Below are 16842 nucleotides of genomic sequence, written 5' to 3' on the forward strand. Positions count from 1 at the left end.
AACGTTGTGATCTGGTTTACCAATCAAAATCCACTGCCAACTGAGACGGCGCCTAATGTAGCTCTAAGCTCTCTAACTACATCGATAATATCGCATTTTAAAATATAAGGTTGAATAGTCGACAGCATTGATGTACAAAAACTCGCAGAAAGTCTGAATTTGAGATCTCTTAGATATTTTCTAACTACATTCGCTCGCTTGCTTTTGATAATACCTTCGGACAACTTTTGGTATTCCTTTAGGATTCTTTGACGTATGGGTATTTTCATGTTATTGAATGTCAAGAATAACTCCTGAAGAACCTCCTTTGTTATATATTGAGATGTGTCATTTTGAGTGTTCATTGATGTCACAAAGAATTCTTTCTTTTCTTGGGCCACATAATAATCGTCGAGCGGCGTCTGATTATATTTTACAGCGGTTTCGTAGAGAATTTTTTGCAGCATTTGATATTGATACAGATGTCTCAACTCGAACAGTCCGACTAATCCAACTAATCGTTTGATGCCATCAAAAGAGTTGAAATTGGCTTCTGCCATTGAGCTATCGAACTCGACGATCGCCAAGTTGGTAAGGTACTGTGTTTTCATTTCAGGGAATGAGTGCTGAGAATCATTCAAAGCATCCTTGGTGTCAAAGTTGAGAGGTCCAAGGGCTGAGTTCATTGACTGTTGTGCTGTACCAACAAGAGTGGCTTGTGAATTAAAGATAGCGGTCAGAATGTCTGTTTCCAACAGTTCTTTTGTTAAATGTTTCCAGATGGTGATCATTTCAACTAAATTCGAAAAGTATTGGAGCGGTATAGAGTCTTTCTCTGCCATGGAGAATCCTCCTTCCGTATCTCTTGTGATCATGTTTTCTTGATCATCGGTATTATGCTTTGGCATTTTCTCTGTGTCTATTACAGTGTTCAATAAAAATATCAACTCATTGGGATCTTCTAAAATGTTGGTATCTTCAATTGCAGATCGTTCTTCTGATAATTTACTTTTAATTGCCTTTTGGATCTTTTCCTCCTTAGCAATTAATTTCCATTCCACTATCAGTTGCTGCAAGACAGATCGTCGTACAGCATTCAAAGACAAAACATTCTTAAATTTAAATGAGTTTGTAATATTGTTAACAGCTTTTTCTAGATGTTCATGAATCCGACCAATGATGCTTGTTGATGTATAAAAATCAAGAAATCCCACTTTAGAGGATCCAGGAAAGAGCTCTGTTTGTGCAAAGTTATCCAAAGTTACATTATCTGGAAATCCACTTCTTTCGGTTGACGGATCAATTGCTTCGTATATGAATGAAAGATAATCTTTTTCATCCCTAATTTGCTCCTTGAGAATGTCTTTCAGTAAACTATGATATAATTCTAAGCAAATAATTTCTGACGCATAACTTTCGGAAAAATAGTGGCTTTCTAAATTAAACTTTGGAGTTTTTTTCATAATTTGCATGATTGCGCTTGCCAAGCGTAATTGTTCCTTTGGTTCGTAACAATGTTCATACGCTTCCATGTAACAATCAATGACTTTACGCTTAGAGTCTTGGAACCATGTTTCACTTTCGAGTAATCCTTCAAGAACCACAAATCTGTCAACTTGAAGTTTAGGAAAAGATGACAAGTTTTTTTCAATAAAGTACGATCCAATTTTGAGTAGACGTTCTTCTAGCAATTCATAATCTTTTAGAGCAGCATCATACATAATTTTAAGTCCATTTGCATCTCTCACTACCACATCCCGCTTCAAATGAAGAGAATATTTATCATCTCTGAAGGTTGCATTAAGAGGAAGAGAGTCGGTAGAAGCAAGTTTTTCTAAATCGTCAGAAGAAACGAAAAATTTTCTAATAAAACTTGAACTGGCATTTTCGGTTGTTGCTAAATATCCAATATGGTCAAAATAAAGGCGTTTTTCTATGGATCTAAAGTAATTAAGAATGTCCAATAGTTTTCTTTTAAACTCACGCACTCTTATGAATCTGAGCAAGTATAAAGCTGCGACCTTATTCTGAATCGCTTTCCCCTCCACATTGGAATCTTCTTCATTGTTATGAGGTAACTTTCGCTCAGCTATATATCCTTCTTCAAGATAGGTCTGAACTTCATCTTCTACTCTTGCTCTTTTGAAATGAGAATCTGCTTGATCTTTCAATCGTTTTCTTGCATACTGTAATTCTGTAGTGTGTAAAAACCCAGCCTCTATTTGAAGTTGTGGATCAATTCGTAAATCGTTGGTCATTAATATAGTTTGTTTTTGCTCAAATGCATCTTGAGGAGGAAAAAAAACTTTTGAAGATTTGTAAGAAGGATCATTTGTCCAAGTAGACTCTTTCAAATAAGTGAAAGTATCTGACGCCAAATCTGTTTTCTTCTCCCCTCCTAAACCACTATTGTCGTTATTTACATTTTCTTTGTAAGGATAGGGTAAAACCTTCAGCTTTGCAGATTGAGCTTTAAATATTGCATCAAACTTATTTCTGACAAGGTATAAAAATTCTTGACCTGTCTCTTCAGAGGGAAGTTTTTTCATTTCGACACAATCTTTTAGCGTTTCCAACTGCTCTTCTATCTCTGATTTAACGACAGATATTCCTGGAGCTCTTGCATCGGTCTGTACATTTGGAATATCAAAAGCTTTTTTAAATAATGTTCTTCTCTCAGAGTACGGCAGCCACTTGGATTTTAACAAAAATTGATCTACCTTTCTTCTTGCCCGAGCATCATAGAGTTGTTTTCGGATAATTGTCTGAAGGTCAGTGACTTTGATAATATTCTTTGGGTGATTAGATCGAATTTCTGAAGAAATTTCTTTCAGTCTCGAACAAGAATGTTCATATTCCTTCTGAATTCTTGACAATTTAGATTGAAGCATAGGTTCTGCTCTGACGATCATGTCCGAACGATCTGAAAATTTTTGCCATCTTGTAATGACTTTGTAACATTGTAATTTTTGAACTTCTTTCCAGTAATTGTAAAAAGACAAGACAAAATTTTCCATATAGGCCTTGGTATTTTTCTTTTCCAAACAAAAATTCAATTGTTTTTCAGCCGAAATGTGAGAAGGCTCTTTGAAAGATACTGTGGGTAATTTTTCGAGCTGTAGTAGAGTTTCGTTTCTCTCTTTGCGATAGTCAAGATAAGATTTTCTCTGTAAATCCGATGATATTGAACTGAAGTTATAAGTGGTAGCTGCAGATGATGTTAAAATTGATGATTTGGCATTTAGAATTTCGTCTCTCTTCTTTTCCACTTTTTCCAATTCCAATTCCATTAAAATTTCAGCCAGAGTGGCGTTTCCCATAATCGACCTTTCGTATTGTTGTTTTTCATATTGCTGTTGTTCGTTTGTTGTGGGTGATGTCACTGTTTGTTGTTTTTTTGTTTCGTTTTCATCACCATCCTCTTCTTGCTCATCTCCTTCTTCTTCATCTTCGGAGGCTTTTGGTGGTATAGGTGTTGGGGTTGTTGGAGCTGAATCGGCGAGAGGTTTGAACGGCACAAGAAGAGGTTGGTCTCGAAGTGAACTGAATTGCGGGTATTTTTTCTGCAGGTCTTTCAACACAATCAATTTCTTCTTTTCCAATTCGTGCTCTTCATCGATAAACGTGTCGGTATTTTCGTCTTGCAATTCTCCAAGTTCTGTCAGAATTTGCGACGATAATTTGTTGCTGCAAAGAGTTTTTTCAATATTTGACACCTTTGAATCTAATGAAACATCGTTGGGTTGAGATCTATATTCTTCATTTGTTGATATCGTTTCAATTTCTTCTGCGATGATGTCCATCTCCGAGGAAACCGACAACGCAGATGATGCATCCACTAACTGAACGACACCTCTGCTATTCATTGGATTATTATCGTTCAAACTCTGGGAAGGGAGGACTTCTTCTTGATTCGAGGCATGCTCTCTCGGAGTGACCTCTCGTTGACTGCTATTATTTCCTCTCGGAGTTTGAGGTTTTCGAGAGGAGCTCCTGCTGTTTTCACCCTTCTTGCAGAAACAATTCCTCCATTATTATTATTCTGATTAGAGACTAAAGCGTCCTGTCTTGGACCGCCTTTTGCTGAAATAGGCTTCAATCGTTGAGGTGGTTGTTGCATGAATTTTTTTAAAAAAAATTGTACTGAAAAATGGCGGCAAAATTTTTTCTTGCGAGTATTTCCTTATTTCGTTCATTTCTTTTTCCAAGAGGTACTATACATGTGGATCACACTGACCATGTGAACTTTATGTCTTCTTGAGGTTTCTTCTTTGAAGGTGACAAGCTGTGTGAATAATGGGCATAACCACATAGTCATGGTGAGATGAGATGTAAAATAAGGTTGAACTCTTAACCCGAACAGCACTCAACTATCTCTTCAACAGGATAACATTATAATGTCGCTTAAAAACACTTGGATGAAAGGAAATTTCATTAAAAACGAAAACAAAAAATCGCCGCAATTCCTCACACCAAAGAAATCCAAATGTCATTGTTGAGCTGTTTCGATTTCTTTACAACGATAACATCGTCGCAAGTGAATTGGAAAGAACAATTCCAAGGATGGAGGAGAAGAGTTTCCTTCCTTCTTGCTCTTCTCATCATTCTCTCCGTGGTTGGTTTTTCTATCGGCTACTTTGCAGGTCATGATTTGAAAGGAGCCTCGACGTGGCGTCTTGGCTTTGTGATGATTATTTCGGTTGCATTTGGCTATGCTCTCGTTCAGTCTTCATATGGGTTCGGAGCTCACTTCCGAGTGTTTTACAAACAACAATATGAGTTGGTGGATATCAAGAAAATTCAAAATTCATCGGATGATGATACTCAAAAACTCATTCACGAAGGCCAAACGAAGGAAGAAGCAGTGTCTAATCCTCATCGTGATGAAGAAAAAGAACAACCACCTAAGGAAATTATTCTCACTCCCGATAAAGCTCTTCCGCAATACTCGACTATGCAAGCTCATTGCATCATGCTTGCGGTGGCTACCTTCCTCTTCTCCATGCTCTATATCATTGATAAGGCTGCTGGATGGCACATGTACTCTCCAGAGGCTTCTCCCATGACAATTTCTATTGTGATTGGAGGCTTCTTGTTCGGAATAGGAATGCAGCTTGGTGATGCTTGTGCCTCAGGTACTTTGTTCACTATCGGGGGTGGAAGTTTATGGAGTGTCTATTTATTGGTGTAAGTTTATATATCAATTGAAATTTAAATGGTTAATTATTAAGCACAACAACAACCGCATGCTAACGATGGAATTAATCATTAACCACAACAACATGTGCTGCTGATATGATTTCCATTTTTATTTCAACGATACAAAAAGGTTCTTTGTGTGTGGTTCAGTAATTGCTACTGCATTACAAAGTGCTGGAGATTGGAATATTGGGTTTAAAAATCATGCAGGATTGAGTTTATTGTTTCCAGGAACATTTTTGAGAAAGGCCTTTGGTATCATGTTCTTTGAAAAAAACCCATGGCTTGAGTATTTGATTGCAGTCATTATGATGCTGACACAAATAACCATTTTAGTGTCCATTGCAGCTGCTATTCATTTTTACCACAGAAGAAAAACAAGAAAAACCAGATGGATTTGAGTGGAGATGCAGAAGAACAATCTGGGCTCATTAATCAAGATTATGAAATTGATACTCGCTCACCACTTCAAAAATTAATGTCATTTGTGTCAATGATTGTTTTAGATTTATTTATGGACCTTGGGTAAGTGCATCTTGTAAGGGAGAATATTTCACACAACAATACCTTAAATTTCAAAATTTCAGGATTTAATTAGTGGCTCGATTGCATTGGCTTTGTTAAACTTTTGTTTTCTTTTAGCTACGCAACATCCCATGGGTTTGACAGGTCCCTTCGCCATTATTGGTTGTAAAATTTTGGATGCTATTGCTCCTTCACTTGATGTTCCAAAATGGTCGGCATGGAAAGATATTGATTTAAGGAAGGCCAATATGCTCTTCAATTCGAATTTTATTCTTGATTTTGGAATTGTCTATGGAGCCTTAATTGTTGGATTATTACGAGGAAAATTCCCAAGTTTTTAGATGGATTTTCACTGAAGAGCTTATCTCATACGTTTAAGAGTCACAAACAAGGTGATCACTCATCATCCATTTTCACAACTTTGAAACGAATTTTGAATAATATTGGAAATTGGCTCAAGAATAACATTGGAATTGCTATTGCCAAAATTATTGGAGGTATTTGTATGGGTATTGGAGCAAAGTTTGGATATGGCTGTAACATTGGAGCTTATTTTTCTGGTGTCTCATGCATGTCCATTCATGGTTATTCATGGATAACCATGGCTCTGCTGGGTGGATATATTGGAGCAGTGGTACGACCTTTGTTTGGATACAAGAAGAGAAAAGTTGCTTGTGGAACCGTTTGCAATACTGCTTCCATTTATTAAAAAAGAAGCAAACGTGAAATTATTCGTGCCATCAAATATTTTTGAAACCAAAGTTGAATGAAAATGAAAACAACATTCATCTTTTCCTTTTTTTTAACATTTATTTAAATTTTTTTAAAAAATACGAAAACAAGACTTGTTGGAGAGACTGCAATAAAATTCTCTCCGAACGCTCACAACATTTTCTTCATCTCACCAATCCCTCACCACCATGAATTCCTCATCCAATTCTTTATTTATTGAACAAGCACATCCGAATCTACAACAACAGCAACAACAACGTATTCCCTACAGACACCACAATCCCATCATCATTTCGGAACAAGACCGTCCATCCGTAGAAGAGCAACATGATGAACCAACAAATCCAAAACGATTTTCTGTTGCTTCTGTAACATCTTCAGTCGATTTTGAATCATCCATTCAACTTAAACCATCGATATTTTCAATTTCTGTTGATTTATTTATAATCACATGTTCGTTAGGATTGGCAATTTGGGGATTAGTTTATTTTACAAAATATATAAATCTGCCGAAAGCAAGAGTGGGCAATAATTATTTTTCGGATCATATGGAAGCAACTGTTGTAAATAATTTATTGAATAATATTAAGCAATTTTTGGAAAAGCCTCAAGAGTACTTGTCGCTACTACATTCCATACGGTGGACTGTATTTGAAAATCAAGCTTTGAAAAATACTTTTAATACTTCTTCAACAGCTTCTTGTAACTTTTCCGATTTAAATTCATTGGTATTTAATATTGTGGTAGTTGTATCGGTGAGTGACCTTATTGCAACCATCTTGTCCATTGCTTCCGTGGCTTTAGTTTTAATTGCATTGGTCAATGCTGGAAGAAAATTATTTTTGATGACCGAAGTGGAGGATGAAGAGTTTTATTCTCGTCTTAATGTCGGCGGGGTTGAGAATAACACCATGAGGATAAGTGTGGAAATGGATAGTCAAAGCACTGCAAAATTTAATATCACATCGACGACCGCAGGTTCAAATACATTAGAAGCAGAACCATCTTCAGCACGAAATCGAAATTCAGCGAGAACCACAGGTAGTTATATGAGCAATTTAGCTCCTCCTTCAAATCTCAATAATTTGAGTGGTAATAATCTTCGAGGAAGAAAGCCAGTCATTGTGACACAAAGTAAGAAAAATCGATTTTTCCTGGCGTCTAACATTTTGACAACATGTAGAGTTTTTACTGGAATTGTTTCGTTCTCCTTGACATTGGTGTTCACATCCATTCTCTTTAACGCCAAGCAAGATACTTGTGCTGAAAATGTCACCTTCATACAGAGTCTTCAAGGATTGAGAGAATTATTGCTTCCCTATCTGATCACACAATTTGGTGTAATTTTCGTAATTCTAATAATTGTGTTGACCAAGTTATTGGTCATGTATTGGCTTTTGGCAAAACCATCTTCGTGGTTAAAACGCCATGTCACCAAACTCTTTTCAAAGCATAAAAAATCAGAAATAAACAATCAAGCGTAAATGAAAGAGATTATGAACATGATTTAAGGTTACTTGTTGTTTTAATAATTCAAGTGTACATGTATGAATGGTTGTTACAATGGTTGAGAAGAAGGTTTTCTTGCTTCTCATGTGCGTTTACTATTATCTTTTTAATAGTATAGGTCAAAATTGTTGTGTGAAAAGTTTGGTGGTTGTTGTTCACGAGAAAACAAAATGATTACCAAAAAACAAAAGCAATCGCTAACAATGAGAAAATCAATGCCACTTTGGTTCCAACTTGAGATGCAGAAGAATTCAAAGCATGTGTTTCACACTTGGAATTGGTACTACACTCTGTTTGCACTTCTACTGCTTTGTTTTCATCCTGTTGTGGTTTTGATGAAGCAGAGGAAGATGTCATCCATAAATTTCCTCTCAATTTTCCTTCTCTCAAAGCTTGTAATTTCTTACAATAGCATTTGCACTTGCATGATTGTTGGGAAGGTTTTGGAGTTGGCTGTGGTGTGACTGGTGTTGGAGATGGTTGAGGAGTTGGTTGAGAAGGCTGTTGAGCTCCATAAGCAAGTGTTGCAACAGTATATTGAGTTCCAGTAGACACTTGACTTCTAATGAAATCCAAATAATGAGTGGCATTGGTATAAACACCCACATTTGATCCACCACATCCAGGAGGTCCATAACTCACCACACCAGCCAACACGAAAATTGGTAATCCACTTTGTGGAACTACTTTTCTAAACAATGGTCCACCAGAATCTCCTCCACAAGTGTCAATTCCATTTCCATTTCCACCACAAATTTGTTGCGGAGTGGTCATTCCCAAATTCTTGGCATTACACACCGATGCAGGTGAGACTGGAACTTGAGCTTTTGTAAATTGGTCACACTCGAGGAAGAAGTGGTTCTTCCCCAACCTGCAATATACACCTGTGTATTGGTTGGAATGGTAGATCCTTCGACGACAGCTGACGTGACTCGCCATCCATCCAAAGGAACAGGTTGATCCAATTCAATGATTGCAATATCATTCTTGATGGTACTCGAATCATAGTTGGGATGTTTAGTGAAACGGGTGACACCTCTCATGATGCATTTCTGGGAAGCTGCAAGATTTGAGGAACACACATTGCTGGAGGAACCCATCACAATTCGAATCTTATCCATCGTGAGACCAATTTCACAATGACTGGCTGTAACGACATGTTTGGGAGAAATCAAAGTTCCCCCACAATAGTGAATTCCTGTGGCGGTTGGACTTGAAAAGTATTGAATGCTGACCATGTGTGGAAATTCATTATCAGTGGCTGAGGTACCTCCTGAGACTTTGGAATCAAACTGTGCACACAAACAGAAGGAGGAAAGAAGGAGAAAAGCAAGGATGACTGCAATCACAACGTCTGGTTGTTGCTGTGTTTGAGAGAATTTCATTGTGTGAAAATTGGCAAGTGACAAGAGCGAATGCAGCAAATTGCTTTTGTTCGTTTTTAAGTGGACGATGTGGAAGAGTGTGGTTGTGGAGATGAACGTTTTAAACGAATTCTGCCATTGTATAGAGGTGTGTAAAAAGTCGGACTCCAATACAATCAGAAATCATTCATGATTTGATGAATTTAGAAAATTCATCCAGGAATTGAGTGACAAGTGTGATTCAGCATTTCTATCTTCTGAAAAGCAAACATAAATAAAGAAAGTAGAAGTCGTGGTGATATCTAATTGCTAAAAGTTTTTGGATATTTTTGATATAAAAGGAAATGAGGTTTCTTCATAGGACATTGAACGTCATCCTTAGTATTTGTTTGTAGAATGTTGAGCATTTGTGTTCATGGATTCATCATGGTCATCCATTCAGAAAACGTTACTCAATAACAGAACATGGATCATTGAAGATGTAAAGATGATGAATTTCGCCAAAGTCCAAATCGAAAATGAGTAATGAATATCACCAAAATAGAAATTGCAAGAGCGTTACCCAAAAGTGAATGTTGAAAAGTTGTGAATCATCATTCAAAGGTACGTATCATGTATGATGATACCTATTCTTAAAATTTGAAAATCAGAAGGACTCAACGGAAGACGTTCACTATAGCTTACTCTTTCACGCTCTCCGAGTGTTGTTCAACGAAGATTGAAAGATCAGTGTTTTGTTGAAATTGTTCAAAATGTTGATTTTGTAATGAAGGTTGTTTTACTCTTCATCTGTATGTGTCAATCGGAGCGCTCCATTTTCTATTCATGCTCGTGAAATAATCACCAATATATATATATAGATCAATTCAAGAAAAAGAATTAATATTAATAATCACCAACTTTTCAATTTAAACAATCAACCTTTTGGAAATTGTAAAATATTGAAAAAATTGATCAACACTTGATGGCGAGGACCAAACAAACCGCCCGAAAATCAACGGAAGCGGCTCAAGTCATGACAAAGGTACAACCCAAGAGGAAGGCTGAGTTTGAAAGTGAAGTGAATCATTCTAGTAGCACCGGAGTTGGTAGTACTAGCAGCAACAGCAGTTATATTGTTCCACCTTATAAAAGTTTGAAAACCATTTGTATTCCATATGAAAGAGAATATCAAGATCAGACCACGAACACCTCCTCCGATTATCATCAATCATTATTTGGATGTTTATCCGAATTACCTAATGAAATATTTCAACACATTTTGACTTTCTTGGTTGGAGATTTTGAGCTCTACAAAAAAATTGATGTCACAAAAATTGATCCAAATGCTGATAAGGAGCAACGAAATCGATACAAAAGAAGTTATTTATCGTCAGATATTGAGTCATTCCTCATTCCGTATGAAAATCTTGTTGCTCTTGTGAAATTAATGCAGACAAACAAAGAACTGAATCGAATGATCACCTCCAAAAGAGATGACGATCACTTGACTGATTTTGAATTGTTTTGGTTGAATGGATACAACTTTTTCGAAAAGCTGTTTTATTGGATTCGAACTAGGACTTTGGAAACATTAAAATTGGGCACTGGAGACTTGTCAAGGACAGCTGTTGAGGAAATGGGAAGAATTCAGAATATTGTGCAGCATTATGAGAGAGGAAAGTCATTAAGTGATTTGGATGCTACTATTGACCATAATAATTGGTTCGAAGACGAATATGCTAATGATGAAGAGCAATATGATGAATTTCTTTCTGATAATGTTGGAGATGATAAAAGTCTAAGAAAAAGTACCGATATTTAACAATGCTGAAGCGAGCAGAAAAGCCATCTTGGAGAGATTACACGCATTGGAATTGAGTATTGAAGATTACTGCCATGAATATAGAAGCTACACATCAGCTTTTGAATTATTCTTCTTCAGATCTCTCATGTTGAGTCTAAACATGTTTGATGCACTCGATTCCGAAAGTAGACAAGAGTATTGGAGTGACAACTCGGAATCATTGCTTGGTTATCATTATTTCGACCACTATTCAAAAAAAGCAATATCAGAACCTTCTGATTGGGCTAGAAAAGTACCATATAACCCCAATGTTAAATATCCCAAAGTTGGTCTGATGGTCTATCAGCAATCTGGTTGGAAGAAATTGCTTTGCAATAACAATATAACAACTGACTCCCAAACTGATCAGAACTCTGAATTGAAGGAGGAGGACATTGATTTCAACTTTCTAAGAAATCGATTGTCAAAAATTATTTTATTACAAATTTCACTGATTCCCAATTTGCTGCCACTTGAGGACTATGAATTTCCAGAGAATATCATGTTTTTGAGCGTGGAACAAGGAAACGATTCTAAAACAACAGCCACTCAAGAATATTCATTTGATGGAGCAACATTTCCAGGCGTCAGATATTTACGAGTTCGATATAATGACGACGATTATAGAAATTATGGAAAAAATTTGGGCATACAAGAAGTAATTATTCTTCGTTCTTTGTTGAACAAAAAGACATTACCTAAATTAGAACATTTGGTACTGAATGGATTTAGCACTATAACTACACTAGAGGAGCAATTTGACTTTTTAAAACAGTTAATTTCTATTGAAATTACCTTCAATCAACATGGTTACGGAGCAGACCAAGATATTTGGGAAAAAGCGACAGAATTTACCTCTAGACTCAGTCAAGCATCTTCAAAATTGAGATATGTGGTGGTACATACAGACCTTGACAGCAGGAGACATTGTCGACATGATCAACTAGCTGCATTTTACAAATCCCATCGATGCCCTGTCTCCATTGGATATGCAAGCATTAGCAGATTCTACTACATTAGTGGGGAATAATTGTTGACGCGACCCTGATCAGGGTTTCCTCATATCCAGAATGAAATAAAAACCGATTTCATAAATTGTCCATTAAAAATCTTCCAAAAAAAGATCGAACCTTTCTGTTTTCTCATCAAAAAAAATATTTTGCAATTTTCGTTGAAACTCTTGTCAACAACAAGAAACATTTTGTCAATCATGGGCTCCCTTCTCTCGAAAATCTTCTTCTCTCAAATCATCGGTTATAAACATTCGAAAATTTTAATTCTGGGACTCGATCATGCTGGTAAAACAGCAACTTTATATAAAATTGGTTTGAATGAGAATGTCACCACTGTTCCAACAATTGGATTCAATTCGGAAATGATACAATACAACAATGTCAAAATGTTGATTTTCGATTTGGGAGGACAAGAAAAAGTTCGATCCTTGTGGCAACATTATTTTGAAAATACGGATGCTATTATATTTGTGGTGGACTCTGCAGATCGAGAAAGAATGCAGGAAGCACGAGAAACGCTGCATGAAATACTAACGAATTCAAATTTGGAAAAAGTGAAATTACTTATTTTAGCAAATAAGCAAGATTTGTCAGAAGCTTTATCGGCATCTCAAATTGCAGAGGAATTGGATTTGAAAAGTATTAAACAAGATTATCACTTGCAAGAGTGCTCGGCAATCACTGGGGAGGGGTTATATGAAGGGTTTGATTGGTTGTCTGGAAAAATTGCATAAGGCAACAATGTTTTCATTCCTCGTTCGAGAGAATCATGTTTTCACATGTTTTAGTTTCTGAAGGAATAGAATGCACATGGTTGTTTGGAGGTGTCTCCAAATAATGAGTCACCATTTCTACATGTGGCATCTGAGCAGTTTATGTCACATTAAATATTTCAAAATAAATGTACATAATAAATTCAATGATTCACAAAATGACAATATTGTCGATATGCAATATTAATAATAAATTTTAAAAATTTCAATTCCACACAAAGATCTATCACCTACCTGCATGATTAATGTTTGCGCTATATAATGCACTCTCTGGAGTAGGAGAGAATTTATCCATTGGTGTGTCCATGAGACAACTCGAAGCAGGAACCAAACCATCATTTGCTTCACCATATTGTACTAAATTTGCAAATAACTCCAAAGCAATTCCATAATAAGTAACGAGTCCCATAGGTGAAAAACCGCACATTCTTGCAGAAATTAATGGTTTCGAATAAGAGAAGATTGGTGAACCCAAACACATGGGTTTCTTTCCTCGATAACTGGGTCTGTCAATATCACAAAAATCAGGATACAGAGTTGCATCTGCCTCAATTGGATTTTCACCATCACAATTTTGTGTCACTTCAGCAATAAAGTCAAAAATTTTTGAATGCTATTTGGGGCAGATTGATGATCATAATCGTAACACAAAGTTTTCAAATAATAAGCAGCTTTTGATCCATTGAAAGGTGCCGACAAAGAAACCCACGTCGATGTCTTGAGATCGAGTTCACAATATCCCTTATACATGGCAGTTGGGAAGATCAAGTTACCCATCGAGTGTGTGAAAATAATAGTGTCTGTAATGAGGGTCGTATTTGGCTTACTGTTGACGAGAGCTAATGCACAGTAAGAGGTCTGTAATTCCTCAGAAGTCCATCCTCGATTGGCCGTATTTCGACGAATGAACCATGATTCTTTGCATTGGGTGGTATATGCATTGATATTTCCCCAATATGAAAACGAATGTGCGGGTTCTTGATCGAATCGATAGCCTGCTCCATGTAAAAGACACAAACTTTTGTGGCATTTGGTGCTGCGTGTGGATTCTTGATCATGATGACTCCATTCATGTGAGGTGTGGAAGTGTGGATCTTCATCATCTTGTACCATGGAGTGGAGGTGACACTGGTCTTTCTTCTTTCGGAATTAAGTAAAGACTGAGAAGGAGAAAATGACTTGAATTGTTGCTTGGGAGAAACTGTTGTACAATTGGATTTGGTTAAATCACTGTAATGAGAGGAGACTGTAGACATTGGAATGGTGTCAAGCTCAATTTCAGCCATTCTCGATCTAATTCTGTAAATTCTGTTTGTTTTCTTACTGAAACAGGCGATCAAAGCATCATTGCTTTCCTCTTTCAAATCATTGATGAAAATTAACGAGTCTTTTTCAGTGCATTGAGCAATTTCACTCAAATATCCATCTTCATTGAGTTCCATTCTCCATTTTGACAGCAATGCAGGTCTCAGCATGTTTTCCATAAATATTGAGAGAGTCATGTGAATTCCGCTCTTGGTGGAGCTTGTCTCTTGGGTCGTATCGATCATGTCATAATTCAATCGAATGCAATCATTGTGCGATTTAGGAACATAAACTACAAGGTCCATACGTTTTCCGTCAAAAGTGACAGCCAGTGGTGAGTGCAAACTTTGTGCAAAGAATTTGAAAGAATCTCCATTTTCAATTCTATACATTCCTATCCAATCAGAATCCACAGTTTTAAATTGTTGATGATCGTTCATCACTCCATCATGATCACCATTCAAAAAGTGCACTTTGAACGTTCCTTCTAAATGATTTTTCACACCAATGTTCATCAAATTGTGGATTTTCATTGAATCGAGTTGTGGATGCGACTCGGAAACTACAATCACGACAAGTGTGACCAAAACGGTCAGCATCAAGAAGAGGGAGGAGCGAACAAGTCCTCTCATGGTCATCTTATTGTGTCGTTGTTGTTCCAGAAGTGCTGTCAATAATGAGAAACAAGTCTCCCACTCCACGGATAGAATTCAGGTATTTTTTGTTTTGCCGACAACGCGCTTCTAGGCAACCAAACGGAAAAATCATTCTGACAGGCGCGGGGTTGTCGGCAACTAAAAGACGAAACTTCACAGAAGTGAGCTTGTAAGAATCCATGATCGTTGTAAAATGTGAAATCTCCTAAAATCAAGGAATCAAAACATATGAGAATGAGATCTATTGTGTTTTCTTCTTGTTTTTCTTTGGATCTGTTGGTAACGAAGATGTTGTCGTATTGGATGATATTTTCAACGTTGAAATTGTGGTTGCTGTTGTGGAGCTCGCCTTGTTGTCACCAGCAGACTGTTTTCCTCTTCTTCTTCACTTGCTTGAACCATAATGTGAGACAAAATGGTCATCACCAACATGGTTAGGAAAAAGAGTCCAATGAGCATGAATTTATAAGGTGTGAAATAATGCAGTCCTCTTGCTAAAGCTTTCAATATCATTTGACTCGTTGGAAAGGTTGACAGTGGACGTGTCGACCCAGCCAACTCTTTCACATTCACCACTCCACTCAAAAACGGATAGGTCAATAACAAGACAATGATGGATAAATTTTCTGCCGTGTCCACTAAGGCTGTAAGAGCGACGAGAATGTACATTAATGGACTGAATAAGCCTTCTCCAATTTTTAACCAGACATAACAATGGACAACACAATAAATCGGAACAAATAGAAATTGATCTATAAATTGCATGATGAGATGACTAGTCCTTCCTTCGGAGCCCATCTTTTCAATCAATTCAAATACTTCAATTTCTGGAGGATCTGATGAATATCCCGATGATCTTAAATCCAAGCTTCCTTCAATCTTTTGTAACCCTTCACTGAAGTATTCCACTGTTTTTAAAACACCTAACACCAATAGATAAATCCCGAAAAAACTAATAGTCTTTTCCATGATGGGATGGAAATCCAAGCATTGATCATCGGTGGTTGTTGCGTGTTGGTGGCTTTTTCCTTGTTTGCATTTTTTTATTTTCGTTTTTGCTAACTTTAACAATTTGGTCCTCTTTTTTCGTATACATGTATATTACCAATATTATTCATTAAATTTTGAAGATGATTTAATTCAGGTTAATAGGAATAATATCTTTATTGAGTGTATCAAAAAGGTTAGTCAAATCATGAATGGATGTTCAGTTAGAATAAATTATTAGTATTAATATTATTGAGAAAATTAGTTTCGTAATGACTGGGTGATTGTTCACACCAAATTAGCTTCCTTATATTTTCGAGAGGCCTCTTCTGCTGCTTCCAATTGAAGTTGTTCTGAGAATGTTAAATTATCTTGAATCCAAGGTTTGTGCTCAATTAGAATCCAACAAATGCAGCACAGTGAAATGACGATACAGACACTTGAAATAAATCCAATAATTCCAAATAAGAGTAATTGAAAACCAACATTGGTCATGTAAGAACTTTGACTGGTTTTAGGTTCAGTTAGAGAAACTTTTGTTTCGTCCTTGTTGGTGTAGCACACATATTCGGATTGTGTATGATATTGTTGTGATTTTGGATAACATGTATCTGAGAGCAGGGTTTTGTAAGGTTTGTTTGGATTGGTTTGTGACACATTGGAACCACCGTCCTTGGAAAACGTGGGAAAAGAAATTCGAAAGACAATGCCTCGGTTCGTATCTGAATATGAAGAGGATTGAGAATATGAGCACTCTCTTGTGCCAACAATGTAACATGGAAAACGAGTGTAAATAATAGCATTTCCGTCTGAAACAGCAGCTGAAGTGGGTGTTCCACTTTGTTGCAGGAATGAACTACCTATTGCAAGTAAGGGAATTGGTGCAGTGAATAATATGCAGCTCACTAATAAACAGGTGATGATTAGACAGATCAACACCTTGTCGGACTTTCTATATTTTTGCTTCATGTAATA

The 16842-nt window shown here is 36.7% G+C and overlaps 9 protein-coding genes across 9 annotated transcripts; 5 read left to right on the forward strand and 4 right to left on the reverse strand.

The window, feature by feature from the left end:
• Positions 1–23: 23 nt before the first annotated feature.
• On the reverse strand, positions 24–3845 carry FDP41_009572 (uncharacterized protein; the record flags this gene model as incomplete). The annotated part of the gene is made up of 1 exon (XM_044713545.1): positions 24–3845. The coding sequence occupies one exon, from the start codon at positions 3843–3845 to the stop codon at positions 24–26; it is 3822 nt and encodes a 1273-aa protein (XP_044556879.1).
• Positions 3846–4465: 620 nt separating this feature from the next.
• On the forward strand, positions 4466–6412 carry FDP41_009573 (uncharacterized protein; the record flags this gene model as incomplete). The annotated part of the gene is made up of 4 exons (XM_044713546.1): positions 4466–5166; positions 5309–5467; positions 5515–5703; positions 6001–6412. 4 exons carry the CDS (start codon positions 4466–4468, stop codon positions 6410–6412), a joined length of 1461 nt encoding a protein of 486 aa, XP_044556880.1.
• A 211-nt stretch (positions 6413–6623) lies between these two features.
• Positions 6624–7919, forward strand: FDP41_009574 (uncharacterized protein; the record flags this gene model as incomplete). Its single annotated transcript, XM_044713547.1, has 1 exon — positions 6624–7919. The coding sequence occupies one exon, from the start codon at positions 6624–6626 to the stop codon at positions 7917–7919; it is 1296 nt and encodes a 431-aa protein (XP_044556881.1).
• Positions 7920–8118: 199 nt separating this feature from the next.
• FDP41_009575 (uncharacterized protein) lies at positions 8119–9329 on the reverse strand (the record flags this gene model as incomplete). The annotated part of the gene is made up of 2 exons (XM_044713548.1): positions 8119–8768; positions 8816–9329. The coding sequence occupies 2 exons, from the start codon at positions 9327–9329 to the stop codon at positions 8119–8121; spliced, it is 1164 nt and encodes a 387-aa protein (XP_044556882.1).
• Positions 9330–10272: 943 nt separating this feature from the next.
• On the forward strand, positions 10273–11112 carry FDP41_009576 (uncharacterized protein; the record flags this gene model as incomplete). Its single annotated transcript, XM_044713549.1, has 1 exon — positions 10273–11112. One exon carries the CDS (start codon positions 10273–10275, stop codon positions 11110–11112), a length of 840 nt encoding a protein of 279 aa, XP_044556883.1.
• Positions 11113–11239: 127 nt separating this feature from the next.
• Positions 11240–12163, forward strand: FDP41_009577 (uncharacterized protein; the record flags this gene model as incomplete). The annotated part of the gene is made up of 1 exon (XM_044713550.1): positions 11240–12163. The coding sequence occupies one exon, from the start codon at positions 11240–11242 to the stop codon at positions 12161–12163; it is 924 nt and encodes a 307-aa protein (XP_044556884.1).
• Positions 12164–12343: 180 nt separating this feature from the next.
• Positions 12344–12880, forward strand: FDP41_009578 (uncharacterized protein; the record flags this gene model as incomplete). The annotated part of the gene is made up of 1 exon (XM_044713551.1): positions 12344–12880. One exon carries the CDS (start codon positions 12344–12346, stop codon positions 12878–12880), a length of 537 nt encoding a protein of 178 aa, XP_044556885.1.
• A 50-nt stretch (positions 12881–12930) lies between these two features.
• FDP41_009579 (uncharacterized protein) lies at positions 12931–14856 on the reverse strand (the record flags this gene model as incomplete). Its single annotated transcript, XM_044713552.1, has 3 exons — positions 12931–13010; positions 13154–13532; positions 13939–14856. 3 exons carry the CDS (start codon positions 14854–14856, stop codon positions 12931–12933), a joined length of 1377 nt encoding a protein of 458 aa, XP_044556886.1.
• Positions 14857–15192: 336 nt separating this feature from the next.
• Positions 15193–15849, reverse strand: FDP41_009580 (uncharacterized protein; the record flags this gene model as incomplete). The annotated part of the gene is made up of 1 exon (XM_044713554.1): positions 15193–15849. One exon carries the CDS (start codon positions 15847–15849, stop codon positions 15193–15195), a length of 657 nt encoding a protein of 218 aa, XP_044556887.1.
• Between the last annotated feature and the right edge of the window lie 993 nt (positions 15850–16842).

Source organism: Naegleria fowleri (genome assembly GCF_008403515.1).
Source record: "Naegleria fowleri strain ATCC 30894 chromosome Unknown tig71, whole genome shotgun sequence".
NCBI lineage: Eukaryota > Heterolobosea > Eutetramitea > Acrasida > Naegleriidae > Naegleria > Naegleria fowleri.